Here is an 18,085-nt window from a genome sequence, read left to right on the forward strand (position 1 = left end):
ATAAATTTCAGAACTGGTGCCATTTTGAAAACTACCTTAGAAATAGCTCCCAATTAATCTTGCAGGGCCAATTAAGATTAAGAGGCAGTGTGGATCGAGTCAGCCTCAGAGTTAGAAACATCCAGGTTCAAAGCCAGACTCTGGCACATAGGAAGTCACTTAACATCCAAGTCCCAGCAAATCACAGATGTGGTTTAAAACAACAACAACAAAAAAGGCTGGGGGGCAGCTAGGTGGTGCAGTGGATAGAGCACTGGCCCTGAATTCAAGAGGACCTGAGTTCAAATTCGGCCTCAGACACATAATACTTACCAACTGTGTGACCCTGGGCAAATCACTTAACCCCACTGCCCTAGCCCCCCACCCCACCCCCAAAAAAAGGCTGAAATTAGTCCATACTAAGTATTTGTATTATAGAAAAAAATCAACCTCAGTCAAGTTACTATTATTTATTACTGTCTATGTGGATAAATAATAGAATACTGACTTGACCATGAAGAACAATTTTTCTACTTCATCATTGCGATCTTTATCATCGCTCACCTTACTAAATATAAATGAACTAATTTATTTGGCCTTCTGGGGCTATGATTTGATCGGTACAGAAACTCTAGAGAAAGAAAAGCCACTATTACCAACAGGGATGAGATTATTCATCACAATTCTGACTGCAATGCAATGAATGGTTAAGTGACTTGCCCAGAATACCACAGCCAATATTGTTGTGAATAGATAGGGACCAATGTGATTTTATTAGAAGAGAGATCTCTTGGGTGAGGAGATTCCCTCTACTATTGCAGATCAGCATCTCTACAATTAGTAGTCCCTAGAAGGGATTTTTTTGAGCACTGAGGGGATAAGTTGACTAGCCCAGCATCACATAGCCAGTGTCAAAAGTGTGACTTCAACCCAGTTCTTCCTAGCTATAAGGCCAGAACTCAGTATTCTACTCTCATTAATATTAATAGTAATAACAATAGCCAGTTTTTAAATAGTATGTTATGGTTTGCAAAGCAGTTTACATAATCTCTTTTGGACTGATTTGATCTTTAAGATAACCTTGTGAGATTGGTGCTATTATCATGCCTATTTTATAGACAAGGAAACTGGGGTACAGAGATGTCAGAATGACTCCTTCAAGGTCACATGGTTAGCAACTGAGGTAGGGGAGGAGATTTGAATACAGGGTTCTTTCAGCTTTAAACCAGTACTCTTTATGATAATACCTGCTAAATGGAAGATCAAGAAAATTTTTGGAAATACCAAAGCAATATTCAATGCTGATATCAAGATATACAGATACAAGTACTTCTTGACTTTAGAGTATATTTTGGATCCTGGAAAGGAGCTGTAAGTCTAGTCATGTAAATGAGGATTCATTATAACTTTTGTGCCATAAAATGCTAATAGCCACTAAGCTATGTTGTACAATCATGACTCAAAGAGTCCTATTCAAATACCACGACTTTGTAGAACAGGTGTAGGAACATTAAATTCTAATATCCTTTACATCTGTAGGTTTTTCTGCAAAAACAAATATATCTTAAAATATGAAATATAACTTTTTCCTATAAGAAATCTTATGGATCACTCTCTTTTTCTTGACCTAGCTATTATTCTCTTCGGTGTCAATATCATTTTCTTTTTCTAGCCATGTGATAAATGACAGAGGCTTTAGGACCAGCTTTTAAACTTTATGAGTCAAGAAAGCCCACATTTGTGTGAGTGTGTTTTCACTAACTGGAAATAACATTCAAAAATTCCTATTGTTAAAGGGGTTAGTAGCAGGTGTCAATTATTGCAAATTAATGAAATAAAGACTGTAAAGTACCTAGGTGGTTATTCAGTTCTGTTCTAATTCAATTCAAACTGCTTTGAGGACCATCTGTCAATACCACAGAATGGATCATAGAGGTGAACCTGCACAAGAAAACCCCCTTGGACTCCTGGTGTATGGCTTTGCTCAGATCACACCCCAGGGCCAGCGTTTACTGAGTGCCTCCTCTGGACTAGGCGCAGCACTAGGCACTCACTGCCTACCCCAACTCTCCTAGAGGAGTTTACTTACATTCTGTAAGACATGCATTCCATCAATCCCTTAAAAACGCCTTTCAGTCTCTTATAACCTTTTCTTCTCACCTTTCCAGGGTCCTACTCTCTGTATACTCGACCACCTGGGTGCTCAGGCCTCTTTGTTGTTTCCCTCGCATCTCCTGGCTAACATTCACTGGCTGTTGTCCATGCCTACAATTCCCTCCCTCCTCACCTTTGCCTCCTGTTTTTCTTCAAGTTTCAGATAAACTCTAATATTCAGATAAAATCTAATATGACACAAGACATCTTTTAAGCCCTCTTTAATTCTAGTGCCTTCCCTGAGATGATGCCCAGTTTATACATAGTTGTTTCCATATTATCCCTCACGATAGAATGTGAGGTCCTTGAGGGCAGTGTTTGCCACTGTTTGTACTCTAAGGGCATAGCGTGGTATCGTACCTGGCACATAGATGGCATTTAATTAATGCTTGTTGACTTAACTTTTGTTGAGAAACTATGGAATGCTTGGAATATCTGGTGATACAAAGAAACCATAAAAAGAACCCAAAATAAAGAATATTGCATTCTTAGGTGTTTTTAAAAGGTTTTTGTTGTTGTTGTTGCTGTTAACTTCTAAACACAAGTCCAGTTACTACCACTACGAAATTTTTAAAAACTGCGCTTAGAAAAAAATTAGGTTCAGTTATTTAACATACATTTACTTATTCATTCATTCATTTATTTACTTATTTATTTGTTTATTTATTCATTCATTCATTTGTTTGTTTGTTTGGTAAGGCAGTTGGGGTTACCACTTGCCCATGGTCACACAGCTAAGTGAGTACCATGTTGTCTGAAGCCAGATTTGAACTCAGGTCCTCCTGACTCCAAGGCTGGTGCTCTATTCACTGTATTTAACTTACATTTTGAAAAATTAGTATTCATCAGATATTTTTAAAGCTTTTAAAGGTCAGATTTATTTTTATATGGTCTTAGAGCATAAGTTTCCTAGAATACTAACATGTAAGGCATTTCTAGGAAACATGCTTCCTAGAGTATATTATATAATATATTGAGCTGATATAATTTCAACACACAATTTTCTTCTGGTCATGATGAAAAGGGGAGGGGGAGGGGACTCCATGGAAGACAGATAAGTTCTAGTATTACAGGCACTCCCAGGGGGGAAAAATGCTTCTTGAGTGCAGGGACCATTTGTGTTTGCATCCCCAGCCCCTAACACAAGCAATACAAGAACTAGAAAGATGAGAAAACTCATTCTATGCTAGTTCCATGTGAAATTATGCTAGTCCCAAGTGAAGTTTAAAGAAGTCAGATATGTAACTTTCACTTAGCAAGATATTTACCAACAAAATTTATCAAAAACACTTGGTGATTTTTATCCCAAGGGATAGAGAAGTCTCTAATTTGGACATGGTGACTATGATCCCTTTGCATAAAGATTTGAAACCTCTAGAATAAAGGGAGAAAATAAATTTTTCAACAGGGTATGGGAAACAGAAAAAATAGATTTTTGTTAACTGAAAAAAATAAAATAAATTGCTGCTAATGAGACTAAGCTTAACTGCCTCCCAGGGTTGTTGTGAGGGTATATTTGTAAAGCACCTTAGCATGGTGGCTAGAACACAGTTGGCACTATATATATGATGAGGATAATAAGGATGATGATGGTGATGGTGATGTCTACCTTAATGAACTGACATATAAACAAATGCTAAACTAATTAGTTTGAAACAAAATTAGATAAAACAGGGATTTATAAAAGCAGGCAGGCAACTGGCTTAGTTGATATAACACTGGACCTGGAGCCAGAAAAATCTGAGTTCAAACAGAGCCTAAGACATTTACAAGCTTTGTGATCCAGGGCAAATCACTTAGCCACTGTCTACCTCAGTTGCCTCATCTGCAAAAATGGGAATAATAACAACACCTACCTCCCAGGGTTGCTGTGAGGTTCAAATGAGATAATATTTGTAACAAGCGTTGTGAACCTTGAAGTGCTATATAAATGCTAGGTATTATTTTTATAATTATTTTTAATTCATCAATGCAAATTTCTTAACAAAAGGGTAATAATCTTCATGGAATCTAGAAAAAGAAGTCCCAGAGTAAGAACTTTCTAATAGTTATCTACTATTGTACAAGGGAGAAAGTGATTTCTCTATTTGCCAGACACCAGAAAAGAATGCTCAAAAATAGTCATAATTATTCAGGTTGTGGTGAATACTATGAATTATACATGCCACATGATGATAATTCTAATTTATTTTTGCTCTGATAACACACATGCCAACAAAACAGTTGTTTGATTGCTAATTTGTCAGGTAGCTTGAGAGGAAAGTCTGGACAACATTCATTTTTCTAATATTTCTAATATTCCTAGCACTGAGCAGGTATATGCCCCACTCTAATCAAGTACAATAATGATTTATATCAATTTCCTTAGTTTTGTTAGTGTTCAATTCATTAACATTTTTTGAATATATCCTTTGTTCAAAGCATTATGCTAGGCAGTAGGGATAAGTGCCTACCTTCAAGGAGCTTACATTCCATGAGAGGATAATAACATGTACACAGATAAGAATGCACAAAATATTTACAAATCTATTTTGGAGGGGAAAGACCACTGACAAGGAGTGGGTAGATGAGGATCAGAAAGGACTCCTGCAGGTAAGAAGTAGCTTCTGATTTGTACTTTGAAGGAAGCTAGGGATTCTGAGTAGAAAAAGCATTCCAGGGATAGTAGACAGCTTTTATTACGGCAGCCTAAAGTTAGCCTATTTCCCAAAACATTAATAACACCTGAATTAACTGATAAAATTGTATTTCTGATTTTACAAAAGAAGCAAATCCTAGATCCATGGTAGTAAACCATGTCATCAAGACATAAATAACTAATGAAATTTTATACCAACAACCATTCAATCAGGTGTTTGTATAGATCATCAAAACTGGGGCAAAGATAGAAAATTCAATTCAAAGATACATAAACAACAGATGATCTGATTATGGCTTCATTTCACTGATAGTTATCTAAAATATCTATGCTAGTAAAATGTCTGTTGGGATGGAAACCCAATGATAAACCAAGTTTCTTCAATGTTAATATTAAATTGTAAGAAATACCAATTATTCAGCATGACTGGAATGTCAGAATTTCTTTTTTTTGGAGAGAGAAAAATCAATAACGTATTATTTTTAGAGTAATTCACTAAAATGGCATAGCTGTTAAAATGAACTAAAAGCCACAAGACATTACTGAGGGGAAAAAAACCAAACCAAAAAAAAGTGCACTTCATTAAGACCACAGTACTCTATTAATGGGTTAAAATATCTTAATTGATAAATTCAGTTCAATATTATTTCAGTTTTCTATAAAAACTCAAGCAAGTTTCTCTTATTTTAAATGTTTACTTTTCCCCATTTAAGACCTATTTCTAATGTTAAAAAAAAGGAAGTAGACAAACTTTCCATACTAAAAAGTTTTTCCCAAGTGTTCAGACTTTCTAAAACAATTTTAATGGTAGATTTAGAATAGCATTACACACTGCAAAAAATAAACAAACAAATAAAAATTAAAAATCAAACACCATATAATTAAAGCTGAAAACAATTCAAATCCATAAACAAAATATAATACTTTAAACAAAGCAAAGAGTAGCTAAATCTAAAGACATTTAAAATGCATGCTTCTAAGGGATTCACTGGTCTATATCCTGATCTAGATACCGCCTACAAATTAAAAACAAAACACCCAATACACGTTGGATCTACTTAAAAACATAAGACTACCATCACTAAAGAAAATCAAGACAGGAAAAAAAGTACTGAAGGGAAAGAAACAGGAACATACCAAATCTAGAACAGAGATTGCTGGCATAGCAGTCTGCTGCAGGTAATAGAGAAGGGAAAAAAAAGAAAGATGAAGTGTGAAAAAAAAAAGTTAAGTTTAGACTCCTATTGTGCCCAAAGGCATTTCTGTTGATTTCTTACTTCATCTGTTTTTGAAGGATATCAGAGGAAAAAAGTAAAGAACTACTGACTAATTTATAGCACTATGAGGACAATGACAGCAGACCAATATATTTTAATTTCTTCATTACAGAAATTTGAGAGCAGCAGCACTGAGTTTTTTTTAAACTAGACCTTATTAAGGATAATATAAATATGAGGCAAATTAAAGAAATACTCTAAAAATATTAGTGAAAAACTTTCTTAAGATCGAAATCCACAGAGATGATATGCATACCCAGTGCTTGAAATTAACTTCTGTTAGACCACCAATAATGAAGAGGTAGCCCTCCAAAAAATGAACAACTACAAGTAAAATTACATACATGCATCTGGCTACTTTGGTTATTATTTGGAAGGAAAGTAATAATAAGAAATGTTAAAATTAGTAATGTTTTAAAACTATAAATAGCAGTTTTACGATCAGAGATAAAAATACTGAAACTATAGCAAAAGAAGACTTATATTCATCATATTTCTCTAATTATCAATCTAATCATAAGAATCTAGTCATCAGTTAATTCAAAGGGGCAAGTTCACTACAAAGAGTAAAGTATAAGAATGCACACCTTGAACAAATTTAGGAAATTAAGTGTCAGAAAGTTAGCAACATTAACTACACAGAATGTTGTTTTTTTAAAAAAGCTGCTGAAAGTCACATATTATTAATCATTCTTAAATAAGTTTAATGAAGTTCATACAAAAACTAGGTCCAATATTGAAGAATCCTACAAATGCCTAAAACTAATTTTTGGAACACGTGTAGATAGAAATTTGGATTCAGTTTATTTAAGTATATTCCAAATGAAAAAGAAAAAAGAAAAAAAATAGCCTGAAATAGAAACTTATGTGTTTGTACATATATACATATGTGTTCAGATGGGCCACAGCTCATAAATATTATCTATGCATAGTGCATTGTAGACTATCGTCTAACAGCTAGTACTAGATTGGGCCAAACAAAGCAGCCCAATCAGATGAACAGGAATTAGAATCAAAAGATAAATTAGTGTGTGAAAGATTCACAGTCTTAGCTGTCTTATCTGACTAGATCCCAATATAAGTAAAATAATATTGAATAAAAATATTCAGTATTAATTTTCACAAGTTGTTATAAGGACAGACACCAAAGGAGCCCAGGAAACATGACTATCAATGCTTTTCTTATCTCACTGAAGAACCAAAGTACTTTGAACTGAACTAAATTCTGGTATTTTTCACACTGTTTTTAATCTGATAAGAGTAACTGGATTTTGTTCTTATGCTTTTGAAAAGTACCAGTAGGACAAGACATAAATGGGAAAAAAAGACGAGCAAAATGTTGAACTGGTTTTCTGTTTGTGCCGCAAATCAAATCTAGTTATTGATTTATACAAACTTTTAAAAAATATTATGGCTAATCAATAAGTTCTCTGTAAATTTAAACATCATTATAAAATCTAAACATAAATTATTTGTGTTTGGAAAACAACTCCCCTATGGTTCCCACCAATTTCTCTGACTTCCCAGACCAAAATTCTTTCCTAAGGAACACTGCACCCCCCTGTATGTATTCTCTCCCCCTATAAGAATGTAAACTCACTGAAGGCAGGTGATAGACAATTTGTATTTCTCTTCCCAGCTCCCCTACACAGAGCGAGCCTCCAAAGAAAGACATAATAGATGCTTTTACATTCTTTCATTTGTTCAATGCTACTAAAAGTTGGTAAAGAATACTTTTTTTTTTTGCTTATGCAAAAGGTGGGTGAAAAGAATAATTCGGGAATTTGATGATAAAAACATCTAATTTGCTGATATGGACAACTAATATTTACTAAGTATTTTTTCTTTTTGTTCCTCAAACTTTACCAATTACTTTCACTGGATTAATCGCTATAACCTGTGTTCTTTATAAAAATAAAGAGGCAATCTGATAAGCATTAACAACCTATGTTACACTGGTCTTTTTCCCCCCTACTAGTTTCTGTACTGTGTTCATGAATTTATATATAGCCATAACACATACACAGAAATTAAGAAGATAAATAGAGAGATAGATCCCAGATACGCACACCCAAAGGATTTTTCCCCTTTACCCTGGTTCTTCTTTCGGCCTCCAGGCGCTGCATAATTAACATGGTATCTACATCATCATCTTCCTCATCCTCATCATCTTCATCCTTCTGCTTTGATTCTTGGAGTCTCTTCTGGAATTGCCACTCTAACATGAGTTTTCGTAAACGGTCATTTTCTTCTGCTGTGCGATCTGGTTTGTTTTGAAGATCCTGAATCTCTTTGCTTAGCATGTCTACAATGTGCATTTGCTGCTGTTTCTCCAGCTTTTCCTTGGCATCCCGTTTCCATGGGTCAGGGGACAAGCTATCACTAGAGGAAAGCTCTTCTTTGCTGATTGTGATGTACTGCAAATCTCTCCGCTCAATTGTCCGTGGCTGCTGCTGGGGCTGCAGCTCCCGGATGACTGTTTCTTGGGGTCTCTGTAATGTAGATGGCTTTTCTGGCTTTATCTGCTGGACAGGCACAGGAGTAAGTTGGGTGGAGTTCAGGGGCTGAGTGCGCATTTGCCCCAGCTTTCTTTCCTGTTCTCGTCGTTTTCTCTCTCTTTCTTCTTCTAACCGCGCCTTTTCTTTTTCATACCACCTCTGGTGTTCCTCTCTCTTTTTACGTTCTGCAGCTGCTGCTGGCGCAGACTGAGGTCCTATCTGGTGCAGAGGAGGAGGGGGAGGCAGAGGTAAATCCATGGGAACCCCATCAAAGTCAGCTGCGTAGTGCACGGGAGGAGGGGGAGGTGGAGGAGGAAGGTCTGTTCGAATAGGTTGAGAAATAGCCACTGGGGTTGGCTGAAGAGCTGTTGGGGTTTTCCAACGGCCAGGGCCACTTTTGGTTAAAGTAGAAGCTGGAGTAACAGACTTAGAAGAATGGTTCAGGAATTCTTGGCTGGAAGTGCTAGATTCCACAGAAGAGCTCTGATTTATCCACATGTCACTGTCAGACTTTCGATCTAAATAATCTGAATCTTTTCGATGACACTCTGGTTGGTAAACTTGATCATCTCTCAATTCTTCTTGGGAACGAGTAACACGCTGGAAAAAAAAAGTCATATTTAATGAATTTTTTAAAAAAATTAAAAACAGGTCTAGTTAAATCTATGTGAAAATAATTTCTAAATGGTCTCTAATGAGCTGACAATATAAAACATTCTAAATGCGAATTCTACTTCTACAACTATTTAATACATGCAGCACGAACATGTACTTGGTCAGTAACTCAATTCAAATGGAAAATGAAGATGTGGTCACTTTTTCACAATGTTTTTAGGGAAAAAAATCATAAAAAAATTTTACATGTATAAGACAATGCTTATGAAAAAAGATCAATAAATTAAAAAGTTCTCTGTAACAAAATCCCCTAGTAAGTTTTTTAAAGGTAATCTTTAAATAACCGTATACCTATTTCAGAGAACATAAAAAAATCTATGGGCTTCTAAACCTCAAGAACTATATAAATTCCTAGGTACAATGCAAGGAAAAAGGAAAAAATGCATGGAAATTTGAGATATTGTACAGTTTTCCAACCTGGGGAGATTAGGAGACAAACACAAAGCCACTTAGCTGTTTCCCTACTGTTTTAAATGACCTTTTAATCTCTTTTGCCCTCAATCAATCACTTTCCTAAAGAAAAGGAATATACTGGCTGAAGCAGCCAAGTGCACTGCTTTACTATTATTATTATTATTATTATTATTATTATTATTATTATTATTGTTCTAGTCTTCAAAGAATAAAGAAAGAAAATTAAAAAGAAAATTAAATCCCAAAGAAAGATTCCCTAATCAGAAACAACAATTTTCCCACTTCAATTGGTGGATGAAGAAATGGGGATATAGATTTACAAAAGAAATAAAGATCATTTCTGTTTCTCTTGAAAGAGCTAGAAAATGGTAGAACTTGAAAACCTGAATGCCCATTACCCAATTATGGCCTCTAATCCCTCACGAAGTCATGCCATAAAGTGTCCTTGCTACTGTTTATATAATAGCATATACACCAGCTGCCCTCAAATATTTAAAATTAAAGGAAATAGTACATTTAAAGTTGCTCGTGCATTTTTTAATAGAACAGTTTGCTTATCTAACCGTTCCCTCTATTCGTGTTCTGCCTTTGTTTTTTCCTGCTGAGCTAAAAATTTCACTATGCTAAACAAAACAAAACCCCAAACCAAATAAAAACTATTTCAAGCATACTTCAACTTTTCAAAGGATCAATGATCTTATCAATAAGAAAACTCCCTCCCAATGGTACAAATCACTCAACATCCCATTCTATGCAATTCTTGTCCATATCCTCTCATATATACATTGGGAACTGGAAAGCAGAGAAGGGGAGGGTCTTATCATAAATGTGATGAGAGATTTCCTTTAGATCAATACATTATTTGGGTATCAGTGTAGCAAGTGATTTGACAATCTATTTGTTTTTCCTAATTCTCACCACAAGACTGGGCCATTTCTTTTCTAATTATACTTTGCTTTGTTATGCCCTTTACTTTGTGCAATTCTTCACTTATAATATGTAAATTAGCAAAATATATTTATGCTTACTATGGCCATCTCTTTGAATAACCCACTACTTTGATTCTTTTGAAACTGTGACTTTCGAATTCTGTGACTACTAATCATACAGCACACTAAAAGAACAACAGCTTTCGTTTTAGGCAGAAGTTCAGGGCTCATGAAAAACACTGAGCAATTCTCCAAATGTGATCTAGCCTGCTATCTTCCTCCCAACAATCCTGGGCCCAATCCATCATTCAATTGCAGCAATTCTCCCAAGATAAGTACTAAAAACAAACTCTACTGGTTGTTCATCCAATCACATATCCTGAGCAGGTAATTAGGTCAATTATAGACATCATTTAAGAGGCTCTGAAATGTCTCAGGACTTAGTACAATCAGCATATCATCTACAGGACCTTGACATCTAGAGGGTAGAATCAGAACTGTTGCTCTAGATAGCTTGATGTTACCATAAACCTATGGGTAGAATAGGTATTGCCAAGCTGAAAAAAAATATGAAAAGGAGAAATTTCTTTCCTATGGGAAATGTATGCATTTTTAACAACAATGGAAGTGCTGGTACTAGTTGCTATCATCAATTATGTGGTAATATTTTACCTCTTTTTCAGAACTCAACAATCTACCTGCTCCACAGCTGCTGAGCTTCAGTGATTCTACCTTGCATACCTCCATTAATCTCCCAGCTCTGTACATCTCCACTAATCTTGTCCATGACTCTTACTAAATTTCTTTATCTTCAAAGAGTATTAAAATGTACAATTCCATTTCACGAGATTTTTCCTGATAGACCGAAGTAATAAAACCAAACCTTAATTAAATTAGAAACTGTTTTACTCTGGATTAATTCCTCAATAAAGCCCATCTCTCTTCAAATTGTAATCTCTGCTGAACATTCTTTAAGAGTACTAAATAATTTTGTTGGCAAGTAGACACACCTCAATTTTAATCTTCATTTGCCATTAATAATAATTAACATTTATATAGTGCTTTAAGATGTGCAAAGTACTTTATATATTATTTCATTTGATTAATATTAACACTCAGAGATTAAAGGAAAACAGCCCTCCCCCACTTATTTCTCCCAGGCTGGAAGTTTATAGGCTTCTCATAGGACTGATTCCACTATTAATTCGCATGGAAATCTAGGTCTGCTGGTTCTGATGTAGGGCAGTTCATTCTTCTTTAGGCAACATGGTGCGCCATCCACATCAAGGGGCTCACCACATCAATGCAGAAATTAGTGCAGACATCAGATTGCCATGATCCACTAAAGCTCAGAACTTTTTTTTTTAATTTTTACTTTTCAACATTCACTTTAAAGGTTTTGAGTTCCAAATGTTTCCCCATCTCTCCTGTCCTTCTTCCAAGATGGCATGCAATCTGATATACAGGCTATACATGTACACTCATATTAAATATATTTCCACACCAGTCATGTTGTGAAAAAAGAATCAGAACAAAAGGGAAAAACCACAAGAAAAAACAAAAAGAGGAAATAGTATGCTTAGATCTGCTTAGACTCCATAGTTCTTTCTCTGGATGTGGACAGCATTTTCCATCATGAGTCTCAAATCATTATATTGCTGTAGCTCAGAACTCGAGTTCAATGGTACCCAACAGCCTCAGTCTCCCTGGTATCTGGGATTACAGGCTTGTGCCACGAGCCACCATAACTAACCTGAAAAGCCTTTAAGACAACAATTTGTGATACTCAAGAGTTTTGTCACATTCAAACAATAATCTATCAACAAAAGGAAAACACTTAAGCAAAACATTTATGTGTCAGATATTCTGTTAGGTGCTGAAGATATACAGATATTAAAGAATCCTTGCCCTCAAGAAACTTACATTCAATCAAGGAAGACAATATATACATATACAAAAATATGCAAAATACGGGGTAATCTTTGGGGGAAATGTACTAGAAACTGGGGGCGGGGGAGGAATCAGGAAAGGCTTCATGTATATGGTATGTCACCTGAACTAAGCTCTTTAGGAAAGAAGAAATTCAAAATCAAAGGTGAGGAGGGAGTGCATTTCAGTCATGTCGGAGTATCAATATAAAGGCAGAGAGACTAGAAATGCAATGTCATGTGTAAGAAACATTGGGAAGGCTGGAACCACCCTGTGGTTTAATTTAAGGGCTTTAAATGACAGAAAAGTTTGTATTAGATCCAAGGGTGGTAGGAAACCACTAGAGTTTACTGAGCAAGAGAGTGACATGAACAGATTTAGGGCTTTAGGAAAAATTACTTTTGGCACTTGTGTGGAGGATGTATATAGGAAAGGCAAGAGGCGTGAAGCTTGAGCACAGGAGGAGTGGATATTCCAAGTGATTATCTGCTGGTGAAACCTGCATCTCTCCTGCCTTGATGTGTAGGTATATTTCATCATGATTGATGAAATGGAAAAAATGGCCATGTGGATCTTAAGATTATCGCTTAATATACATATAGTAATAATACACATTATATTATATATTATTAGTTACATATTATATTAGTATACATATTATAGTATAATATATAGTACATTAGAGGCCACTTAGATCAACCCTCTCATTTGACAAATGAGGGTGCATGGGTTGGAAGTTAACAGAAAATTTCTCAATCTCCCCAGCCATTTTTTTTTAAGCACTAGTAACTGCCATGTTTATTTTTTCCCCCCTATAAGCACTTGCTATTCACCCTTGAATTTTTCTTTTATTACCATTTCTATTTCCCCATATAGCACAATGAGGTTGTGATGTTATAATCTAAGTGTGGTAGATAAAGTGATGACAGGCTTCCTTTATTTGGTCTGTTTTGTGTAGTTTCACCTTTAAAGCCTTCAGTACAGGAAACCCTAGAAGAAAATTGTTGTATTGATATAGACAGTCATAAGAACTGTTTCCAAGTCTTTGTAACTGACTTTTCCCTCTAACATTTTTTGACATTTTTGTCAAGTGATTCTATTCCCACCACCCTCCTCCCGTGAGATTTTATAAACAAACTTATATTCTAAACTACTGTTTCCACCACTGCCACTTTACAAAGGGAACAAATGTGTTGTGGCTGAGGTAGTACCTAGACACTTTTCATTTCCACATTATGGTAATTTATTTACATCAGTTAAAATTTCTTAGAAATGGTCATTAAGTCTCTGTTGATATAGTTCCTTTTTCTATTTCTCAATTTTTAGGCCAGCTGATTGTTTAAATAGATTAGGTTGAAATTATTTAAATTGCAAGCAATATTTTCTCTATCTTACTCTTTTCCGTTTAGTCTGATTTAGATCTTCTCCTAAAATGTTTTGATTCTACAAAGAGAAATTATTTCCACAACAGTAACCAGAGTTAAATCCTATGAAAATATAGTTAGGCAATTTAATTTTCTATAATGCTGTTTGAGGCTCAAAGCCCAATGCTGCTCAACCACCTCCTTGAAAAAAGTTTTCATGATATATAAACTTGAGGCTTCTCTGTAGTTTATGCATTTTTGGCCTCAGCTCTTGAACCATATTTTCCAAGAATTTTTTTTTATATCACATACCCTCATACATCTGCATTATAGTCAAGGACAAAAATAGGGACTGAACCTGTGATTTCATTTATACAGTGGATTCCTGGGTGAAAAAAAGTTCCCCTACCAATTCACATAGGCATCTTCTCTAGAACTTAATCTTAAGAGAGAGGCAAACTGCCTCTACTAAAGCATACGTTGATTTAATTAGGAAGGTTTCATGGTATTTCATAGATTCCTCTACCTTTCATCTTAAACAAATACTTGCTCATAAGCAAAAATCATTTTCATGTTGTCTTATTAGCAGGTACTTATAAGGAAGAACAGTAATATGAGATGAGGGAAGATCAGTGGAGACAAAGGCAGGAGAAGGCATTCTAGGCATAGAGAAGTGTCATATACAGGGAAGTACAAGTAAGCCTATCTAGTTAAAATGTAGACTGCATGAGGGCAGTAATGTGTAATGAGCCTGGAATGAGAAGTTGGAGAGAAATTATAAAACGCATTAACTATTAAAGTAAAGCTTTGTGAACAGGTAAACTAACATAATCACACTCTTGCTTTCGGAATGCCAGTGTGGTAGCTGGGTGGAGAATGGGCTTGAGAAGATGGATATAGGGAAGTAAATTAAGAAGCCATTTGAAGAGTCCAGGCAAGAAGTAATGATATATTGATACACACTGTTTCTGAGAGACTGTTGTATGGTATTTACATTTTATTTTATATTTATTTATGGAACATTATATGGCAAGTATCATATAATAAAAGTTGGGTTGTGGCTACGTCTCAAAGTGCTTTAAACAACAAATACATAAGGAAAAGTGCTACAGCAGGTATGTGGAGGCTGGATTAGAGGAGGGAGAGACTCAAGACAGGGAGCATAACGAAAAGGCCATTACAATAGCACAGGAGACAGATAATCAGGCCTAAATGAAAGCGGGAGCTATGTGAGTAGAGACAACAAGAAATTTGAAAAAGATGTGGTGGAGGTAGAAATGGCATGCTTTACCAGCTGACTGACCATATGGTACAAGGTCAAACAAGGAACCACGAGAAAACCAAGATCACAAACTTGGGAAATCACAAGATTGGTGATGCCTTTAGCAGAAACAGGCAAGTTTGGAAGAGGGGAAGGATTATGGAAAAGATGAGTTCAGTTTCACTTTGAACATTCTGGATGAGATGTCTCTGAGATATTCAGTCTGAAATATTCATTAGGCACCCGGCAACATGGAACTGACATCAGGAGATACTCAACCATATTGTACCTTATTATTATTGAGTCAACCTCAACACCCTCTAGGGCCTTCTTCATTCAATGCAACCTTTCGTGACAACTTCCTCAGTTGCCAGTGATTTAGTTATCTATTCAGATGATTCAGGATGTGTGCAATTCACAGCTTTGTGTGTGCATATACACATACATTTGTATACACTCATATGTATATATGCATAGACATACATACACATCTGTGTATCATCTTATTAGATAACAATTAAACCAATGATAACTGATAAAGTCACATGAAAGATAGTATTGAGTGAAGAGGGCCCAGGACAGTCATGGGGTAGACCTGATAGTTAATTGTGAAAAAAGTAGTTTCAGTTCAGTGATGAGACTGGAATACAAATTGCAAAAGATTGAAAAGTCAGAAGGAGATGACGTGGAGGCAGCAAGTGAAGACAGCATTTTCTTGGACTTTCGTTGAAAAAGGAAAAAGAGATATAGGGAAATAGTTTAAGGGGTCTAGTGAAGGCTTTTTAAGGATGAAAGAGACTAGGGTAAGTCTAAAGGCCGTAGAGATGTAACCAGCAAATGTGGAGAGACTGAAGATTAGAGAGGGGATGAACAGGGGACAGACTGCTAGAAGGACACGGAGGGGATGGACTCAAGTTCATGTGTAGAAGGGTTAGCTTTATCAAGAAGAGTTCTGGCATATGAAGAGTTCTTATCACATTAGGAGCAGCTCACAAAACTAGGTCTGTTTAACCTGGAGAACTCTGAGAAGACTCAGGAGGGACACGGCAGCTAAGATTTGTTCTTTTTGGCCCAAGATGGCAGAACCAGGTACAACTGGTGGAAGGAAGTTGCCAAGAGGCTAATTTAGACCTGATGTAAGAAAAAAAGTCCAAATAATTACAGCTATCTCAAAGAAAAACGAACTGTCTTAGGAGGTAGTGGATTATTCCTTATTGGATAAAATACAAACTCCTCTGTTAACCATTTGTCCTACCCAACCTGGCCATAACTTTATCACACCAATGTCACTGGATAGTACTCCCCTTCCTAGCCAAACTGGCCTTCTCCATTCCTCACACATGATACTCATCTCCTGTCTATAAGACTTTGTATGGGCTGTCTCATAGGCCTGGAATTCACTGCCTCGTTACCATGGTTCTCTATTTTACAGAGGCAGCTCAGGGATCATGTTTTGGCAGGAAGCCTCTTTTGCCCCACCCCCTCAATTTGCTGGTATTCCAAACTATTTTGTATTTGTTAACTTGATGTTTATGGTGCATATATTTTCATATGCACTTGTCTTCCCCATTAGAAGATATGCTCCTTGCAGGTAGAGATTGTTTATATTCTTTGTGCCTGTGTTCCCAGCACTTTGCGCAGTGCCTGCCTGGCATACTCTAGGTGCTTAATTAAAAACTTGACTGACTAGAGATCTTTAAGCATAAGATGGAAGACTATTTCTCAGGTATGTTAGTGCTTGATCTGCCATCAGAAAGAGCTGAATTCAAATTCTGCATCACATAGTGATTAGTGGTGTGACAGTAGGCAAAGCACTTAAGCTTTGGTTTCCTTCTCTGCAAAATGAGGAAAAGAGCACCTACCTGGTCTCACTAAGGGTCTTTCCAGCCGTAACAATATCCTATCTAGCAAATTCTAATAAAAGACATGGCAGAAGTCAATGACTGAGACACTCATTATTAGTGATATTTATAAGATCATCAAAAATGGGAAGTCACTATAAGAACAGAAGAGAAAATGGTCCCAATCAAAAAAAAAATTGGAGGGAACAAATGAGTCCATGTTAGTGACCTTGACAGTGATGCTTGGCAAAATTCTAGACTCCATTAGTAAGGGAATATCTATCTTTTTTATGACAGTGTTACTTGATTGATAGAGAGGGACCATGTAGAAGAGTAGGAAAGATAGCTGGTCTTGTAGTAAAGAAGACTGGTTCGATTCTTGTCTCTGAATTTACTGTACTGGCTACCTGACCTTGGCCAAGTAACTTAACCTGTTGGTCTTAAAGAACTGCCTAAAACACTAAGTTATTGTTGAAGACAGGGCCAAGATGGTGGAGTAGAGGTAGCAACCCAGCCAAACTCTCTCAATATTCCCCTTCGTATAACTTTAAAATAATGCCTCAAAGAGAATTCTGGAACGGCAGAGCCAACAAAAGGTTGGGATGAGACATTTTTTCAGCCTAAGACAATTAAGGAGGTCAGTAGAAGTCTGTGACCAGGATGGGCACCAGCCTAGAGTACACACATCAGTGCTAGAGGTGAGGGCCTTGGAGGTGCCTGCAACAGTGGCAACAACAGATTCAGCTGTCAGCATAAACACAGTCTCTGGGAGTCAGACAGCTGGTCAGAAAGAGATTCCAGAGGGCCCTTTGCTGGCACTAGGTACAGAGCTTGGTACTACGTGGTAACTCTACTGCCCACACACAGTTCTGGGTGGCAGTTCCAGGGGAGAGAGAAGCACTAGTGCTTGTGGTTGCAAGGGACCAGGGGTCCTTTCTAGGGGTCCTTTCTAGATAAAGACCAGAGCACAGACCAAGAGAGCAATGACCTTTCCTCATATCACACCACCTTAAAAGAACTGAAAATTTGTAGATCCCCAGAAGTAGCTCCGAAAAGAGCAGCATGAAAAAGCCTGAAGCTTGGAACATTATCACCTCACCCCTAGGTGAGCACAGTCCAACTGTAA

The 18,085-nt window shown here is 36.4% G+C and overlaps 1 protein-coding gene across 22 annotated transcripts in view; it reads right to left on the minus strand.

Annotated features, from left to right (window-relative positions):
• The window catches only part of AFDN (afadin, adherens junction formation factor), a 181,860-nt gene that overhangs the window by 15,944 nt on the left and 147,831 nt on the right, over nt 1-18,085 (minus strand). For 11 of the 22 annotated variants that reach the window (XM_020970386.2, XM_078155039.1, XM_078155036.1 and 8 more), the window contains one exon: nt 8,142-9,146. In XM_020970386.2, the coding sequence (XP_020826045.1) occupies nt 8,142-9,146 (1,005 nt within the window). Of the gene's footprint in view, nt 1-5,908; nt 5,945-8,117; nt 9,147-18,085 lie in introns of all 22 variants that reach the window. The other 11 variants (XM_020970378.2, XM_020970371.2, XM_020970367.2 and 8 more) reach the window with 2 other exon arrangements.

The sequence above is a fragment of the Phascolarctos cinereus genome, unplaced genomic scaffold (genome assembly GCF_003287225.1).
Source record: "Phascolarctos cinereus isolate Bilbo 61053 unplaced genomic scaffold, phaCin_HiC Scaffold_5;HRSCAF=322, whole genome shotgun sequence".
Taxonomy (NCBI): Eukaryota; Metazoa; Chordata; class Mammalia; order Diprotodontia; family Phascolarctidae; genus Phascolarctos; species Phascolarctos cinereus.